We start from the raw sequence: 20456 nt of genomic DNA on the forward strand, positions 1-20456 counted from the left end.
TTCTGTTTCAGGAACAAAAATGAGAAGGTCAAAAGGAAAAGCTAGACTCCAGAAGATCTACAGAGAGAGGTGACCTGCTTTGTGCTTTTGCCGTGATAAGGATCTGACATCTATATTTTTGAAGAGGTTATTTTGTATTTTATTGTTTCCTTGTTAAAAATAATCTCCCTACTCTTTCCCATTCTTCAAAAAGGAGGACCACTATATGCCGGAACAAGACTGATTTCCCATCTGAAGTGGACATTGTAATATGGTATCACAGGGCTCAGCAAACTGCAGCCCACAGACGAAATCTGACCTGTTGCCTATTTTTGTCAATAAAGTTTCGTAGCCACGCCTCTTTGTCCATGTATGGCCCTCTTCCTGCTACAAGAGCAAAGGTGAGTAGTTGCAACACAGTCTGTTCTATAAAGCCTAAAGTACTGACTATCTGGCCCTATACAGAAAAAGTTTGCTGGCTCCTTACCTAGCATATCCTGGAGGCAGACTTGTGGTTCCTCCCTCAGCCTGCATTCTTATTCCTGATGACACCTCTGCACCTTTTGAGCCTCCTCCAGTGCACCGAGGGAAGTGACAGCCCAAATTAGCACAGCATATCAGGAGGCCTGTCAACTACCAGATTCAGAAGGAGAACATTCTTGATGCTGGACCTCACTAAATACAAAGTCCTTCTCACCATATAACTATGGTGTTGTAAGCAAAGTTTGGTATTTTTTGCATGAGTATTTAAGGCAGGAGAAGGTTACACAGGTTGGCACTGCCATTCAAAGAGAAGAGACTTTTTCCTGTGAAGACTTGGGGATGGGGTTGACTATGATGGGAATGTCTGACTAGGCAGAAGCTCATTAATACTACCCCCTAATGTGTCACTGAAAATTCTACTTATGGGAAGGCCTTCCAAAGAGTCTGCAGGGGAATACAACGATCCTGTTGCATCCTGTTTTCACGTCCTCTGAGGCTACTGCTGGAATCAGAAGCATGGAAGAATATGATGCTCATGAAAATAAAGACTAGGATTTAATCACTAAAACAATTAGCTTCACCTTTGATCATGGCTTAGGATTACTCTCTTATTTTCTCCTGCCATTTTGCCAAAGTTCCCCTGTATCGCTGGGGAAGGGTAAAGAAAACAGTGTTCCCAGGTAGTGTTGGATGGTCGGTCCCTGGCAGTATTCACTGTCAGGGGTGGGGAGTATCATACCTCAACATCATTCTGGCCTGCCTGTGCATGGCAGGACCAATGAAGGGGAGAGAAAAACCCCCTAGGCTGATTTCAGGACCTCAGGGCTTCTACCCATGGAGCTGCTGATTCAGGATAGTGGAGCTAGGGAGATTTCTGACAGTTCCTTTTCCTTAAAGTTGTATCTGGGTATTCAACCAGGGCTGGTTAGATCATTGTGGTGATAGCTCTAAAGCATCCTGGAAAATTCCTGATGAAATAAACATCTTGAAGAAAAAAAAAAAAGATGTAGCTGACGTAGAGCTGGGAAGGGTCAAAAATATCGTGCCAAGTTAAGTAAAGAATTCTTCATGCAAAGCCCATGATATTGCCTCTTTCCCTAAGGTGATGATCCAAGTGCATTAAACAGACTCCTGAGTTAGGAGCCAGGAGAGTGGGAGGAGCTGCTGCCAGTGAGTCATGTGGAAGCAGTGACTTTCCTCTTGCAGGATGGTTATCAGTTGTCTCCATGTGTCCCCTCTTCCTCCTCAACCTGTTCCCAGTGGGTGTGGTCAAAACACCCAAACCAACTTTTGCCTTCATCTTTGCTCACATCTGTTCGGCCACTTTGTAGACTATAAACATTATAAAAGAGAGACAATTTGCTTACAAAGTACGATATTTCACTAAAAAAAAAAAAAAAAAAAAAAAAAGTGTGCTTTTCTGTTCTCCCTCAGAGTACCTTAGTGGAAAGTAACACAAAAGTTACTCAAAAACAGAAAAAAAGAATTAAATATAAAAACCTTCTATGAAGGCTTCCAGTAACTGTCAACTCAAAAGGAAATGTGTCTCTCCCTGTCAAACAGAGATGTATGGAGAATGTCACGAAGGAAGCCTGAATAACAAAACTATTTTGACAAATAGTTTGTGTAGGTGTGTGTTTGTGATTTTTCTTTTCCCTTTAGGAGGTTCAACTATTTGGAAGTTGTGAAAGCAGGGATGAAAACTAAGGACAAGCAAAATCTGCAAACTAGATGGAGTGTGGGTGAGGAGATGGGGGTAGGGTAAAAAAGACCCAAGAACAGTATATCAAAGTAATTCAATCAGACTCTGTGTTTTTTAAAGAAAACACTATCAAACTGCATGAGAGACATGAAATAGCACTCAGTTATTTTCCAAGTATTCTGGAAGTTTTGAGTTTGCCGACACCATCTTCCTTTAACCAACTTTGCACCTGCAGGAATAAGGAAGACTCTTTATTTATTTGGTCTACTTGGGACCTCTAGGACAATGGGGGACTAATTATGTCCAAGCCTTGAGGTTAAGGAAAAATGAGTAGCAGAGCTATACACTGTGTCTCAAATTCCCTTTGGCAGGCTTTTCCCAATTCCCAATGCTGTTTTGATGGATTGTAGCTAAGGGGATATTTAAAGGACACCGGGCGTTAGTGGACAAGCTATCAAGACTTTTTATAAGAAAGAATTCACCAGCCTGATTCCTAACTCCTGAATGTCTTGGAGCTTCCCAGTGTAGCTCCTGTAACTGAATGAGCTTACTGCAGAGAAGAGAAATGTGTGATTTTCAGGACTGGAAAAATTCCCCCAGAGCACAGACATGAGACCTCACTTAGATGCATGACACTTTGAGTCAATGAATTACTCAAAAATATCCTTCATCCATTCTCAGAGATCTTCCTAAATTGAGTCAAAATGGTTCATCAGGACACAGTAGGGTTTTAGGAGGAGCTGGGGTATGACAAAGACCCCTTAAGGAACGTCTAGAAGAACAAGGGCATGCAATAGGTCACCAATACACGAAGAAAAAGAACTGAAAAAAAAGGAAGAGGGGAGAAGTGGAGATTGCTGTTTCCTACCTCAAATAGGGTCCCCGAGTTGTCACTTAGTTCTGACCCATGAAAGGAGGACTTTCAGAACCCCCCACCCAGAATTAAAACAAGAATGGGGAGAATGTACCCTCCCCAAAAGTTCTCTAGAGACAGGTATCAATTACTCTCACCCCTAAAGAGTCAACCCATCTCCCTCCACAGAAACACACCAGCGTAGACTGACATTTGCTTCAAGGAAGAGAAACAAAGTCAGCTTACTGAAGGTGGAAGTAAAAAGCAAGAAAAAAATATATAAATATTTTCCAGAAAGTATGTTTCTTTCCATCTCTAGCAAAGATGTTACAAGAATGATAGTGTAGAACGAACCTTAGCCCTATATTCTACAGCATTTTATGCATACCCCTATTACAACAATACATGCCTCCCCTGCTAGACTTTGGGCTTCCCAAGGGCAAGAACAAGGCGTAATGTGTATGTATACACCCAATATCTAGCACAACCTTTGGAGTATTGGGTATTCAATAAAAACTTCATTAATGAATAAAGTACAGAACAAGGTTTTTCGTTTGTTCTAATCCTACTCCTGTGGTGGGCATAAGTCTGACAAAAGGTGGAAGTCAGGTGGGTACCATCTCTGTTATTACTAAAGGATAAAAAACTGTTTTAAAAGAATCAGCCCTAGGATTCTTAAAATAAATATTACATTTGCAGTTCGGAGTACAGAAGGGCTAAGCTTTTTTTAAAAATATATCTAGAGAAGTGAAAAATGTTTAATTCTGTAGACAAGTTCTCCTAAAAACCATGGTGATCTAACCTATACACACACACAGAGATGCAGTGTTAAATATATATTTAAGGTGAGCAAATACACTGCTGCTTACATAAATAGATTTGTTTGGTGGGAATAGTATCAATGAAATAGCCCCCCTAGAATGTGAAATTGCACAGGTATTTTTTGGTTTTCCTGTAAAGTGACCACATTCCATAAAATATGTTGGTAAACAGCCATTACTGTGAGGGTTAAAATGTAGGATTATGGCGATCCAGTTGGCCAGAGCATGCAGTCAGGAAACTGAAGCAGAAAACTGTGGTTAAGGAGGCATTAGAATGCTTTCAAGGACTGTTAGTTTTAGATTAAAATTGTTCAAGGATTGAAACACTCACACAACTCAACAATTACACAAAACTCCATGGATCTTGGTACCACGGAGGAAAGACAGGCAGAGTTTGCACTTGTCATTGCAAATTGTGTTTTCCTTTGGAGAGAGCAGCTTGCTTGCTTTCCATACACATCTGGTGAAAGTTAGTGTTCTCTGGGGTTATGAAATATTCCAACCCTGTAAAAATAATTCTGATTTAGCCCTGAGACTCTTCTTATAAGAGTGACGTGCTGATCGCACTGTCTTGGCATTCGTCATTAAGTCTGTGATACGCAGTATGGATGGATGGATAGTCTACGGATGTGGGGAGGTTTGCTGGTAGATTCTGTAGTGCAGATGTGACAAGGATGGAGCTTCTCAAATTTTTCACCCTGCAGAACCCCCCACAAGCCTATAAAAGTGGATGAGAAAAGCAGATCCTCCAAGGCGGCCTCTGTTAGTACTCCATTTCTTCTATCAATACTGGGTCAGCAAAATATAGTCCCTAATTCTCAGAGATTGAATAATGAGCAGTTCCAGTTTTATTACTCACACCTTCCTTTTCCTTTCCAATTCGTTACTGGAGATGCTTTGGGCTAAACCCACTACACTTCATGGGGACTTTTATTTCAGGGGACGAAGGACTATGTCACCAAGCAAAAGGCTGATTTATATAGCATTTTTATGGAAAGAGAAAATTCAGGAGTGAACACTGGAAATAGGAGAGAACAGGGCAGGAAGAAACAGTAAAGATCTTTCCTCTTATGAATGGATTATTCATCTTATTAAAGTTAGAAGGAAAAAAAGTTACCCTTGTTAGAACCACTTTAAAATAAATTTGCTAGCAAAAGGATATAATGGGAATGATTAAGTAAGAATCCACAGAAAAGTTTTAAAAGAGAGGGTGTATTTGGAACAACATCTTCAAGTTGAGAAATATGATTACAAACGAAATCCTTACCCCACGCGCTCTGCCACTGAAAGAAAAGCCTGGAATAGACCTGAAATGGGGTGAAGCTGAGGAGTTCCTCCTTGTGAGCCTTATCATGCAGGAAAGTGTTAAATAGTCAGAAGTGACAGACACACGGAGAACAAGATGGGATGCAAATCGAGTCTGTCTTGTAAAGAGAATCAGCAAGTAATTTCCATGTCTGTGGACCATTCTCTTCGCATTCCCAGCCTACTGGAGCATTTATATCCTTTCCCCCTTATCTTTTTTCCTGAAGCTGGACCAGAGGCAAAGCGTGAGGAATATCACTACAGCAAAATCACCAGGATTCGTACCACCACCTCGTGCATGTGCCCAAGATAACTTCTTGAAGGAATGACTGTGTTTCATGGATGTTTTGGTATCAAAAGGGGCAGATACCCTGAAATGTGTCACTGCATCATCTGGGAGTTTATGCCTACAGAAAGAAGTGTGTGTGGGGCCTTTATATACATAGGATGAAGCGCATCTGAAAATGTGATGTGCTGTAGGACTTAAGGGCTCCTCTCAGATTATGCAGTGGGGTCTCCCTGGAGCTAGTCAGAATGCCTCACACATCAGTTCATCCTAAACCTCCTAGAGAAATGGCTCAGTGGACAGACATGGATTATTATATCTATTCTAAAATGTGAAACCTGTGTTTACTTTCTTCACCATATCTTTAGTGAGGGGAGGGAAGGAAAGAATTCTGTTTGGTATTTCTTTGCTTTCATGCAGTTTTTTGTTTGTCTTGCTTTGTTTTTTGTTTTTGTTTTTCTTTAAAGCTGGGTTAAGGTGGTTTAAGTTCTTTCATGGTACCAAGTGCTAATTTAGACTTTTATTTGAATTGCTTTTTGCTGCAGCAATGATATATATATCTATCAATATAATAATGCCAGGAATAACTTAGCTAGCGTTTCTCACAAAATTGGAAGAGGCATTTTTTAAGTTATAGAACATCTACTTCCTAGCAGCTTTCTTTTTACCTCCTAGTTTCAAGTGACTATTTTCCATGCTTCCCCTAGGTTTATGCTATTGTGTGCTGTTCTAAAGTGTCAGCCCTGGAAGAGAGTGGTAAGAAAGGAACAAAGCAATAGCTCACGACTATCAGGAATCCTATATTTGAAATACTCAGGGGATGAGTCAGAGGGAACAATGATGATGAGTTAGGGTAATGGGTTTCCTGTGGGGGGAAAATTAACACACAACAAACCTCTCTTGTTCCTTTTAAAGTGCCACTGACACAAACCAGGCCCTAGCATCTTGTTTTGGTACCCTGAGTTCCCTGGTCGGAGTGGACTTGAAATGGGGAAGGGTGTTGAGGATGACCGCTTCATGCCGAAGTCACAGAGCTCAGGTTCAAGGTAAGCCTGAAAGACTGAATGGTTGCAGAACTGAAGGCTGCGTCTTAGAAAGAGGAAATATGGAACTGAATATGGACATGTGCACACATGTGTCTCTTCCTTGTCTAAAGTAATCAGTCTCTTGAATGATCGTTTTCACCATTATAAGTGTGTCACAGAGGAAGGCAGTCGCCATAGCTGCCTGGTATTCTGAGCTGGTTCGAGGGGATAGATGCTGTGGTGAATGCAGGTATGTTCTAAAACTAAAAGGAAAAAAGAGAAAGAGGATGACCAAAATGAAAGATAGGAGAAAGAGGAGAAGGAGAAACCAAAAATGAGCAACAAAGGAAGAGTATGAGGTGGCCCTGCAGTTTTTCAGATGAAATATTCCCGCTTACACTCGCTCACTGTGTTTTGCAAATCAATGTCATTTCTAAAGGAACTGTCCAAATTTTCCGGATATTCCTTCTCCTTCATCTGGTTGGTACGATGTGACTGCTTATGCTGGTAAAGGACACGACTCATGATGCCGATGATCGAGAAGATGATGAATACCACCACTGCTATTACTCCTGTTGAGAAAGAGGGACAAGAGAGAGAGGGAGATTATCACAGATCATCTGGTCAAGAGAGAGAATGCAAAGTAGACAAGAAAGGCACTTAGGAGAAAGAACCAAACAAAAAACAAACAAACAACAAACTCTGCCGCATGTCCAGAAATAAACACAGGCTGAAATGCATTCAGGCTTCAGTTACAAAAAAAACCTCCTCTTTCAGGCTAGTGAGTGCTCAAGCCAGTTTCAATACGGGGAGGTTTTATTTAATGGACTAAGAAAGCCATCAAATAGATATGGAATCAGACTAGCAAAGGATCTCTTAGTAAATTCCTTTAAGACCTGCTTTAAAGAATGTGTCTGAATCATTTTTAATTAGCACATTTCTTTGTCATCTTGCAAATAAGTACCTTAGAACTACTTTAGCATCCTAGAAAATATGTAGATATCTCACTTCCCAATACATGCTCTATGGATGTAAACTTGTTTATGGTATATTTTTGCTTTGCTAAAAATGTTTTATTAATAATGAAATGCTTACTAAATATTCAGGGCATTCTACCCTGCTGTGCACTCTGCAAGGTATAGGCTCGTTTGAAGATGGTACCCCTCTGTCCTCCAGAGTCAACTGCAATGGCAAACTTCTGCCCTGTTGTGTCAGATACTATCCTACTTTGATTGTATGTGATTTTATGGGACCTACTTGGCAAGCTGTCCTCCCTGACCCTAAGGTCTTGTCCCTACCCTTGCCAGGAAGGCTCTTGAGAAGGGAATAGCAAAGTCAGCAAAGTTTACAAGGCAGAGTAAAACCAGGTAAGTTAACAAACCTAGAAATAAATTGGATATAGTGAGTGATACCGCGGAATGAGCTGCAGCATTTAGAGATGAAATACAGAACCAGTTTCTACTCTATTCAGGGTGGGAGGATGTGAACCTCCAGGAATTTTTCTCAGGGGTTGGGATGAATTTCCTGCCTTAAACAGACTCATAGAAGCCTGTACGTGGGTGGGAAAAAGTCAGCAGTCACAAAAGTCTTTTCTCCATTTGTCAAATGAGAAATTATAGGAAGAGAAACAGGCACCAAATGGTTTCCTATATTTCTTGTCGCCAAACAAAAATCAACTTGGACTCTTTACCCTGAAGTAGATATTCAGGTCAGACATTTGAAGAACTTCTTTAAGGAAAGTGTGTGTGTGTGTGTGTGTGTGTGTGTGTGTGTGTGTGTGTGTGTGTTTCCTCACAACCTTATTGTAACAATGCACTTCTGTGCTCCCCTTGCCACTTGTCCTTCCAGCCTAAAACACTACTCACTGGTTCTATTGTTACCTGTTTACCCATCCCACCCCACCTTGCCCCCACCAAGCTGTGAGCTCTTGCAGGGCAGCATCCATGTCTTTCAGCCTTGTATTCTTGTACTTAGCACTGATCCTGACCCATAGTGGGGGTTCTTTCCATAGCAGTTAAATAAATTGTTACTGTTGATTTTTAAGAGCAGAACTCCATCTGGTGTGAATTAGTCCATCTAGCCTGTCAGAAAGCAGAGATAGGGCCACCTGTGAGGACCATGGTTCTCAGACGGAAATGAATTCTGTCTCTCACAGGCATCTTACATTAGACAAGTTTGGGAGTCATTCCGTGTTGCAAGGCCCAGATGGAAAAATCAAACTCCTGGAGGCAACAGCCAAGCTGAGGCAGGATACAGAGCAGTGAGGCCAAGAGGCTGTGAGAAAATGGAAAAGCAATGGGGGTGGGAGGGAGAGCGGAGCTCACAGCAGAGCGGACAGGAGCTTCCTCTGTAACCATATGTGCTGCTAGATCGGAAACTACAGTCCCGTGGGCTTCACCGTGTTCATTAGATCCACTCGGTGGAGAAAACCCAACAGCACTACAGCTTTGCCCATCTGTCTGCCCCAACATGGCTTTTTCCCATATGTAGTTTTATTAGTTTGCTTTGTGCTTTAGGAAAAATGACAAGTGGATGAGATCGACAGGATGCACGCTGCCTGTCTCAAAGTAAATTATCCAACTGTTGACTATGCGCTCAGCTGCCTGGTGGTTCAGGGAGGGATCCCTTCATAGAGCTGCTGGTGCCGGGCTTGGAGGGGAGGGTGCCTTTGATCATCCCAGCATGTGTGATTATTCATGAAAAACCTCACGTTCTTAGATCATGCAGGGTTCTGGGTGCTGGATAGCCACACTGAGGAAGGATTCAGGTAAGTTTCTCCAGAGCACAGAACCACTGATGTCTTTTCCGCTTTCCGCCACAAAGAATGGTTTACCTCCGATGAGAGCCGAGTCACTTTGCACTGCGTTGGTGAGTGGTTCCCGCTCATCTGTCTTCCCAAAAAGATCTGAAAGGTGTAAAAGACACTCAAAGTCCTAGAAGAAGATCTGAAATATGGCATTGTGATGACACACCTGCGTATTAGACCAGGTGCTCTCAAATAGTTGGCATTTTGGAAGGAAGCCAAACATACCCAGCAAAGCATTTTAAGTATACTGCTTACACCCCGTAGTTTCATGACCCTGTTCGTTTCTATGTAAGTTGTAAGACAAGAGGTTAAAAGACATGATGGTGGTACTCTGCTCGTATCTGCCTTGGCCTGCAGCTTACCTCTCAGCCTACCCTTGAAGTCCCTTTATTATTTGCTGGACAGTTCCTATGCATGTCAACGACTTCTTCCCTCAAGCACACCTGCCTCTGATTCAGAGGTTTCTTTAATTACAATAGATTTCTGACGCCATTGGCAGGAAAGGACAAATTGCTGGTGAATTAGCACCCCCAAGAAACCCTCACACATTTTACTATATGTACATTAACATATACGGTATAAAAAATACAAAGAGCAACAAGTTTGAAGGTACATAGACCTGGTTTCGAATCCTAGCTCTGACACTTATTGGTCTGGTGACGGTGAGCTACATACATTTTTTAAATAGCAATCTGCAAATGTATTAAAGGGAGCTAATGATCCTATAGGTGTGCATATAGTGCACATAAAATTGTCAGGACCTATAGCACCTCTCATTAGTATTGCTGTATCATTTAATCCTCAGGAAATGACTACAACATGATTATAATTTTTTCCAATCTCACAGATAAGGAAATTATATCAAAGCCATTAAGTAACCTGCCCAAAGTTCTGTAGTTCATTCATGGAAGATTCAGAATTCCAATCAAGGTTAGCCAAGTGTCGTATTCAGATTCATTCTAGTATACATACCTGACCATTGCCAAGAAAACACCAAGATTGGTGATGAGCAGGCAGCAGCAAAACTCTGTGCCCTTTCTTTGATTGTAATTCATAACTTATCCGGCAATTGATGACCACACCTGATTAAAATAAATCCTAAGAACATCCAAGACACGTAGGATGACAGTGACTAAGAAAAGGTATTTCAGGAAGCGGCAAAATAAGAGAAGGTATATGGATGGTAGTCCTGTGGGACTTTCCTTTTATCAAGGAAGGTCGCTTTTAATCACATGAATTGTATTATTGATAGATCAACAACCAGCCTGCCTTCCCGACCCCTAAACTCTTTAATCCTTAGAGCAGCAACCACTTAAACAATAGCGAATATATATATATATATATTTTTTTTTTCAGATTGTTATTCAAAAATGTATGTAACTCAATGTCACCAGACCAATAAGTGTCAGAGCAAGGATTTCAACACAGATCAATGTGCCTTCAAGCTTGCTGCTCTTTTTTTAAATAACATATATGTTAATGTACATACAGTTAAATATATACACATATATCTATTTCTAACTACTCATTAAAATTAGGATTATCTAAGCATATTAAATATCACTAAGAAATCAGTCATAATTCTTAACCACCTGTAATCATACAAGGTAAGGAATTGGGTAATATTAGCCTTTAGCCTGGAAGCTTCTTGAAGACATCAAAGTAGCACTGGTGAGAGAAGTTCCCTTGAGTATTTTCTTGCACACCTGATGAAGAATGCACCGTTGTCACTGCATTCACATCCGAATCCATCATCGAGGCACAGCTGGATTCTGTCAATATCCCTTGGATGGTTACAGGTGCGGTGGTGGCATGGCGCAGGGCTGCCTTCAGTGGTGCTATATGGTTGTATTGGACTGAAGCCAGACAGCCAACAAAACCCAGGGTGTTTGCTTTAGCAACTTCAGAATCCAATCCAAGATTCTCTGAAACATGAAAGACAGTCAGTTTTTTTAAACTATGCTCCATATCTACTTTAAGTAATGTCTGAAATTACAGAAATTACCTCGTTATTTTTTGAATAAAGGAAATTGTCCCCCAGTTCTCTTTATCTCCTCTTTCCAAACTCTACCCCCACTACCAGTGTCAGTATATCAACTACATATCATAGAAAATTGCTAGGGCTATCTTGCTTTGAGATAATGTTTCAAACTTCTAAATTTTCATTCATATATTTTATGAACTGTAACGAATACTTAGTAAATCTCTTCTACACTCTAGATGTTTTATAGAATTTAGATCATTATCTCCATCACCATTTATTTATGGATTCTGGTGATTAATTCAAGCATACTACAAAGCTCATTACAACATTTCACTCAAAATGATAGCAAGAAAAAAATGAAAAGAGGAAGACAAAGTGGTTAGAATTCAAAGTGGTCCTCTCAGAAGTTTATCATGTTTGGTGTTTTAAGCAGCTTGTACTCTGACCTTCTAGTCAAGATTTTCACATGCTTAGTTCTGTCCGTGGTACTGATCGGTGAGCGTGGATTTTCTATGACAGAAATCAATCTCTAAAAGTATCTTTGAATCTTTATAAAAGATAATGAGGCAATCATTTATGATTCACGACAAGATCAAATGTCTCATTGTCTTCAAGATTTGTGGTAAGATTGTTCAGTAGCCCATTTCTTTATTTTAACAAGGATCATTTGGACAAATTGCTGTGATGCAATTACATAAAACTACAATACAGGATGAACCTTTTATTTTTCCCCCCTTTAAGGCATAACAGTTTCAACAGACCTAGATTGTTCAGATAGATATTTTATTATGATAATCTGTTTATTTTCTGGAAGAGGACAAGGACTTTCCTCTCTATCAGGTAAATTATAATTTATTTCCATCATAAATGATCAAAGACTGCTGCCAGGGATCACCAACAAAGCACTTTGTTGGCCACATTTAGGGAAGACATATAATGGACATATGGATCAAAATGAGAAATTAACATACTTTAACAGTGCTTGTTCTAGTTTTGTCCTCATTATTGTCTCCCCCTTCAACACCCATGTAAACCTTGCTAATTTGTCATCACTCTCTTCTTACAGGAAAAGAAAAGAAATCATGTATTAATTTTATGTGGCTATTGTGACAAATTAGCACAAACTTAAACAGCATAAAACAACCCAAATGTTTTGTTTTACATCTCTGCAGAAGTCTGATACCGGTCTCACTGGGCTAAAATCCAGCTGCTGTTAATCTGCATTTTTTCTAGAGCCTCCAGGGATAACCCATCTCTTTGTCTTTTCTAACTCCCCCAAACCACCCATATTCCTTGGCTTATAGCCCCCTTCCTGTATCTTCAAAGCCAGCAATGTTGCACTTCTGTGTATCTTTCTTCCAAAGTCACTTTTAATACTAATTCTCTTCTTTTGCCCCTTCTTCCACTTTTAAGGACCCTCGTGATTGTACTGGGCTCAGCCAGTTAATCAAGGATAATCTCCCTATTTTTTATTTTTTTTTGCGGTATGCGGGCCTCTCACTGTTGTGGCCTCTGCCGTTGCGGAGCACAGGCTCCGGACGCGCAGGCTCAGCGGCCATGGCTCACGGGCCCAGCCGCTCCGCGGCATGTGGGATCTTCCAGGACCGGGGCACGAACCCGTGTCCCCTGCATCGGCAGGCGGACTCTCAACCACTGCGCCACCAGGGAAGCCCCAATCTCCCTATTTTAAGGACAGCTGCTTAGCAACATTAATTCTTCTTTACCAGTTAGCTTAACATATTCACAGGTTCTGAGGATTAGGATTTGGCTATTTTTGTGGGTCATTATTCTTCCTACCACTCCATTCTTCCTGAGATTCTGTGAGAACTTTCCAGTTAATGATAATCAAAATTAATAGAGATGTGAATCGACACTCTTCAAGTGTGTAAGAACATGGGGCAGGGGTGGGGAGGAAACTGTGGTCTTCCAAATATTCCTGTAAATATCCTACAGTGGTGGTACCTATTTGTTACGTACTCATGAAAGAATCACGTATGCCTATTTCTCATTCTATGCTTACAAAGACTGAGATTATGAGCATAAGCGACTGCTCAAACACTGTTATGCAAAAGTCTTCCACACCAAAAAGCTTTAATTAAGACTAAGTGCTATTTGTCGAGTGTCAACAGAACTCAATGTACCTTAGTGTAATTCAGAATGCACATTAGCTACTGATTGGTAGTTTTCATGGGATAGAGTTAGAGATCAGAAGTATTTACAGAAGGAAGACAAGAGAAGGGAAGCATAAACGTGTATGAAGATTTTTTCCTTGTGGGATTTCAAAGCAGTGGAAAGTGACATGTCACTGCAGCTATGCCTTAAGGGTCTAAGTCAAAACTGCCAGATCTTATTCCTAGAATTCAGTTAAAAAGAAGCCTGTATTGGTGACAAGGTCTTTGAAGGATATTGTTATTCTGACCACCATGAATCCAAGTTCCAGGTAAAAGAATTGGCACATGGATAAATAGGGGGAAATGTCAGAAAATGACCACCTCTCTTTAATGGAAGAAATGTTTTGGATCAAGTCTTATCTCTAGGAAAGTTAATTTATTCTAGATGTATAAAAAGCATGCAAACCTTGAGAGGGTTCTGAAAAGAAATGAAGAAAACAAGAGTCCATGATAGCAGAAAATACTCTCAGTATGAGTCCTGGCATAATGATTTCTCAGATTCTTACATATATGGAGAGGCAAAAAGAAATGTTAAAATGGTTCCAGATTATATTTACTTCTTATAAATTTGTTACCTAATATGTGGTAAGAAACAGTTGTTTGCTAAAAATGCATTTGTTCAATAGTCAACACCTATTGGGTACCTACTATATAATAATGTAATATTTTTAAAATTATTGAAATGTGATTGATGTACAGTATTATGTTAGTTTCAGGTGCACTATAGAGTGATTTGACATTTGCGTACATTATGAAACGATCACAATGATAAATCTAGTAACCATCTGTCCCCAAACAAAGTTATTACAATATCATTGACCATATTTCTTATGCTGTATATTATATCACCATGGCTTATTTATTTTATAACTGGAGGTTTGCATCTCTTAAACCCATTCACCTATTTTGTCCACCCTCCACCTACCCCACCCACCCACTCTGGAAACCACCAGTTTTTTCTCTGTATGACTGTTTTCATTGTTTGTTTGTTTATTTTGTTTAGTTTTTTAGAATCCACATAATAAGTGAGATCATATGGTATTTGTCTTTGTATGACATTTCACTTAGCATAATACCCTCTAGATTCATCCATGTTGTAGCAAATTATGAATTTAACCATTCATCTATCCATGGGCATAGGCACTTAGGTTGTTTCCATATCCTGGTTATTATAGATAATGCTTCAATGGCATTGGAGTGTATAGATCTTTTCAAATTAGTGTTTCTGTTTTCTTTGGGTAAATACCCAGATATGAAAATGCTAGATCATATAATAGTTCCATTTTTAACTTTCTGAGCAAACTCCATACAGTTTTCCATAGTGGTTGAACCAACTTACAATCCCACAAAAAGCACACCAGAATTCCCTTTTCTTTACATCCTCACCAACACTTGTTATTTTTTCTTCTTTTTGATAACAGCCATTCTGACAAATGTGAGATGGTATTTGATTGTGGTTTAGATTTGCATTTCCCTGACGATTCGTGATGCTGAGCATCTTTTCATGTTTCTGTTGGCCACCTGTATGTCTTCTTTGAAAAAACAAGTCTATTCATGTCCTCTACTCATATTTTTAATATTTTGAAATTGTGTTCTGTGTATATTTTGGATATTAATCCCATGTTGGATATATCAATTGCAAATATTTTCTTCCAACTAAGATGCCTTTTCATTTTGTTGATAGTTTGCTGTGCAAAATCTTTTTAGTTTGATGTAGTCCCATTTAATTATTTCTGCTATTGTTTTACTCGCCTGAGACAGATCCAAAAAAATGTTGCTAAGACTGATGTCAAAGAGTGTACTTCCTTTGTTTTCTTCTAGGAGCTTTATGGTTTCAGGTCTTCATTGAAGTCTTTAATCCATTTTTAGTTTGTTTCTGTATATGATATGAGAAATTAATCCAGTTTGATTCTTTTGCATATAGCTGTCTAGTTTTATCCAGCACTATTTACTGAAAATATTTTTCCCATTTTATATTCTTGCCTACTTTGATGTGGATTAATTGACCATATAAGTGTGGGTTTATTTCTGGGTTTGCTATTCTGTTCCATTGATCTATGTGTATATGTGTGTGTGTGTGTGTGTGTGTGTGTGTGTGTGTGTGCGCGTGCGCGTGTGTTGGCACCATAATGTTTTGATTATTTTAGTTTTGTAGTATAGTTTGAAATTAAGTAGTGTGATACCTCCAGTTTTTTTTCTTCTTTCTCAAGACTGCTTTGGCTTTTCAAGGTTAGTGTGTGTGTGTGTGTGTGTGTGTGTGTGTGTGTGTGTGTGTGTCTGTCTGTCTGTGTGTCTGTCTGTGTTTTCATACAAATTTTAGCATTATTTGTTCTAGTTCTGTTAAAAATGCCACTGAAATTTTGATAGAGATTGAACTGAATCTTTAGATTGCTTTGGGTGGTATGGTTTTAATAATATTCATTTTTCTAATCCATGAATATAGTGCATATATAGAGGATTTTTTTGCATCTATGTTCAGAAGTTACAAGTTTGGCTTGTAATTTACTTTTTTCCTTTTCCTTTCTTTTCCTTCCTTCCTTCCTTTCTTCCTTTCTTTTCTTTCTTCTTTCCTTCCTTTCTTTCTTTCTCTCTCTCTCTTTCTTTCTTTCTTTCTTTCTTTCTTTCTTTCTTTCTTTCTTTCTTTCTTTTGTGTGTGCAGGTCTTTTCTGATTTTGACATCAGTGTGATACTCACCTCATAGTATGAATCCAGATGCATTCCTTCTTCTTCAGTTTTTTGGTATAATTTGAGAAGGACAGGTGTTAACTCTTCTTTAAATATTTGGTAGAATTCACATTTGAAGCCATCTGGTCCTGGACTTTTGTTCATTGGGAGAATTTTTTTAAATTAATTTAAATGATTCAATTTCATTACTCTTAATTGGTCTGTTCATATTTAATATTCCTGATTTCAGTCTCAGGAGATTGTAGGTTTCTAGGAATTTATTCTTTTGTTCTAGGTTGTTCATTTTACTGACATATGATTTTTGTAGGTGTCTCTTAGGATCCTTTGTATTTCTGTGGTGTTAGTTGCAACTTCTCCTCTTTCTCTTCTGATTTCATTTATTTGGGCCCCCTCTCTCTTTTCTTCTTGATGAGTCTGGCTAAAGGTTTCTCAATTTTGTTCAGCTTTGCAAAGAACCAGCTCTTAGTTTCATTGATATTTTCTTTTTTTTTTTTTGGCTCAGTTTCATTTATTTCTGCTCTGATCTTCATTTCTTTCCTTCTACTATCTTTGGATTTTGTTTGTTCTTCTTTTTCTAGCTCTTTTAGTGTAAAGTTAGATTGTTTGAGATTTTTCTTATTTCCTGAAGTAGGCTTGTATTGGTATAAAATTTCCTTTTAGACCTGCTTTTGCTGCATCCCATAGAATTAGGATCACTGTGTTTCCATTTTTATTTGTCTCCATGTATTTTTTTTAATTTCCTCTCTGATATCTTCAGTGATCCATTGGTTGTTTATTAGCATGCTGTTTAGACTCCACATGTTTGTGTCTTTTTGCATTTTTTTTGACTTTTAGTCTCATACAATTGTGGTCTGAAAAGATGCTTGATATGATTTAAATATTCTTAAGTTTATAGAGCTTATTTTGTGGCCTAACATGTGATCTATCCTGGAGAATTTTCCATGTGCCCTTGAAAAGAATATGTACTCTGCTGGTTTGGGATTAACTGTTCTCTATATATCTATTCATCTATCTGGTCTAATATGTCATTTAAGACCAGTGTTTCTGTACTGATTTTCTGTCTGGATGATCTGTCCATTTATGTAATGGGGTATTAAAGTCCTCTATTATTGTATAACTGTCAATTTATCCCTTTATGCTTGTTAATATTTGCTTTATTTCAGTGCCCCTATGTTGGGTACATATATATTTATGATTGTTATAAATTTTTTGTTAGATTGATCCCTTTACATTAGGTACTGTCCTTTGTGTCTTGTAACAGTATTTATTTTAAAGTCTATTTTATCTGATTTCAGTATGCTATCCTAGCTTTCTTTCATTTCCATTTGCATGAAATATGTTTTTTCCATCACCTCACTTTCTGTGTGTGTCTTTAGATCTGAAGTGAATCTCTTGTAGGCAACATGTATATGTGTCTTGTTTCTTTATCCACCAAGTCTCTCTATGTTTACAATAATTGTTTTTAAAATATTATTTCTATTTCCCTTCCATGTATATGTTATTATCATCCAAAATATACAAGTGAAGAAGCTGACACTATTAATGTTAAAATATATACAGGAGCTCATGTGGCAAAGTTGAGATTTAAACCAAAGTCTTTATGACTTGAAATGCCAAACTCTTTATGTAAGCTATGTTGCCTCCCTAAAATCCTTCCAAAAATATCCTAGGTATTTTTGTAAGATACTGTTATATAAATTAGCTAAGAAGAAATAGGATGCAAAAACTAAGGAAAGCACAAGTCATTCTAAACTCTTGATTATATTAAAAATAATGCATTTTCTAGGTCATTTTATTCAATTTTTATGTTATAATTGCATTCAATTTATAAGGAACTAGGAAAGAGAACTATTGTATGGGCTGAGCTACAGAATAAATATGGAAGACAAACTTAACAGTGAATGTGGCTACTCAGAAGTGGTTGAATGAGAATGCAAACAAAGGCCATACCATTGGAAAATGCCACTGTTCTCTTTCTCATTCTTCCCAAGGTCTTTGGCTAACATATAAGAGTCCCATCCAATCAGGAAGAACTGCAATGTTTCTCCTTATATAATATATACCATCTCCTTGAGAAACCACAAGTATCTTACAAAGAAAATTTATTTGAAATTGACATAGTTTATACCTCCCAACACACTTTAAATTTCACTGAAATATCACTTCTGATTCTCAATAGAGTCTATCTACTTGCCCTCAAATACTGACGTAGAAGCAGCATGGTGTGCTGAAATAGCATGGATTGGAGGTAGGTAGACCTAAGCTGATGAATTATGCCCTTGAACATATGATTTGTATTTTCTCATTTCTGAGATTTGTCCACTGTAAAATAGTGATAAATAGTATTGACAACATGAACTGTGGTGGAAATAAATATAAAAAGCATGATTCCTAGCTCAGTGCCCATACATACATTTATTATTATCATCATCATCATCATCATCATCATCATCATCATTATTCTTCCTACTACTCTTCCAAAGAGTTCCAAAAGCCTTTGACTAGATTCAAGGGCCCTCAACATGTCCAAGTAATACTGCATTTATATGAGAAAACTAAGGTGTAAATGCTTATGTGCTTGTCGTAAAGACTAAACTTCCACTTCATACTGACTCATAACTGAATATAAGTAGTACTAAAACTTTGAAGGACTCAGTTGGTTAAATTAGTATAGACTAACTTCTTTAAGCATCTGAAAACTTGACTATCTACATTAATTTGCAAACACTCATTTCTTCAAAGCAAAGCTATATCCCTCTGTTAAAACTAGTGGATTTTGTGATGCCAAGGAAAATAGCACAGAACCAATGTTAGCCCCAGAATGTGCAACATTTTACACAGTCACAATTGTTTGACACTAAGAGAGTGATAGAGCCAACCTAGGCAGGTTTTTTTTCTGGATATTAGAAAATGAAAAAGAAAAGATCAGCAATTTGCTAAGAACAGACATTGCTGTAAGATGAAATATGACATTTGCTATATGTCAAAAGCCATCGATGACATTTGAAACATGAAGTGTCAAAATACAAGTCATTCAGACCCACACAACCTGGGCTTATGAGAGAGTAAAATGTACCATCACAAAACATAAATAAAGAACTTGATATTAATGGAAGATATAAGTGATATATACAAATAAAGAGTATTTCCCTCAAGAGTACTTTGTAGCTTTCGGTAATAGAGAAACAGTCTGAAAATTTAACTATCGGGAATATTCATGTCTCTCAAATAAAGCTTTTAATCCTGAAAGAGGAATGTCAAACTGTATTAAAAAATATTTGGCATTTACTTAATGCTTTTATGCTTTTCCTTGTATGCACATTTGTACAGCCTATGTAAATATTCATCCTTGTAAAATAAGAAAGTGTGAGATAATTATACCTAATTACCAGTTAGGAAAATTAAGACACAAGGTCAAGTAATTGTTTAAAGCAAATTACCCAGTCCATGTCCAATCCAGGTTTGATACCTAAGTCTCTTGTATTCTGTCCTTATTTTCTCTGTTATGCCATATTTAGTAGCTTTCTGTAGGTATTGATTGTTGATAAGGCGAAAAGAAACCTCACCTGCATAGCATGACTTAGAGCCCTTCACTAGCTAACTCCCACCCACCCAGCCAGTCTCATCTGTGCTACATAGAACCGAACTTCTCACTCTTCTCTTAGTAGGTGCACATGTTCTCTCTGCCTGGAAGGCCCTTCTGTCCCTTAACTACCTGGATAACAACCGCTTCTTCTCTGTTAGACCTACATCTATTTATTGGTCACCTATGAGAATCACACTATGTGTGAGACAGTGGACTTACAATTGTCAGCTAGCAGACATATTTAACAGACCAGCAATGATTTCAGGCAATAAGTCTTATGGGAAGAAGACATCATTGTGGCTCTGGTACCACAGAAGAGACCCCTGACACAATCTAGGACAGTGGGGATCAAATTTAGTATGCAAATTAATTTTACAGGGAAATGTATGAAAATTCATATCTTTGAATCTCATTCAGTAGGTCTGATGTGGAGGTATCCAAGAATTTGCATTTTAAAAATACATTCCTAGACACTTACGATACGGCTGGTTCAGGAACCCCACTTTGAGAACATTAATTTAGGAAAGATGGTCTGGAAAATAATGTATTAGGTGATCAATAGACAATAATCATGCATGAGAGGGTGGGCAGAGAGTTCCAGACACAAAGCAAAGCCTATACAAAGCCTAGACAGAAAGTCCATGACATTTCAAACACTAAATAATCAAGTTAACTCTACCTTAAAATAAGGCAAAAGACGACGTTGAAAAGATAGGCAGGGGCCAGGTGGAGTTAGGAAAGTACTTTCTCCATGTTCCCAAGGCATTTGT

At 38.4% G+C, this 20456-nt stretch overlaps 1 protein-coding gene across 1 annotated transcript in view; it reads right to left on the reverse strand.

Annotated features, from left to right (window-relative positions):
• Nucleotides 1-326: 326 nt before the first annotated feature.
• The window catches only part of CNTNAP5 (contactin associated protein family member 5), a 903219-nt gene continuing 883089 nt past the window's right edge, over nucleotides 327-20456 (reverse strand). The window contains exons 22-24 of the mRNA XM_033400123.2: nucleotides 10967-11185; nucleotides 9288-9359; nucleotides 327-7026 (exon numbers count right to left, since the gene is read on the reverse strand). Of these exons, the coding sequence (XP_033256014.1) occupies nucleotides 6830-7026; nucleotides 9288-9359; nucleotides 10967-11185 (488 nt within the window). The 3' untranslated portion in view covers nucleotides 327-6829. The remainder of the gene's footprint in view (nucleotides 7027-9287; nucleotides 9360-10966; nucleotides 11186-20456) is intronic.

This window comes from Orcinus orca, chromosome 7 (genome assembly GCF_937001465.1).
Source record: "Orcinus orca chromosome 7, mOrcOrc1.1, whole genome shotgun sequence".
Taxonomy (NCBI): domain Eukaryota; kingdom Metazoa; phylum Chordata; class Mammalia; order Artiodactyla; family Delphinidae; genus Orcinus; species Orcinus orca.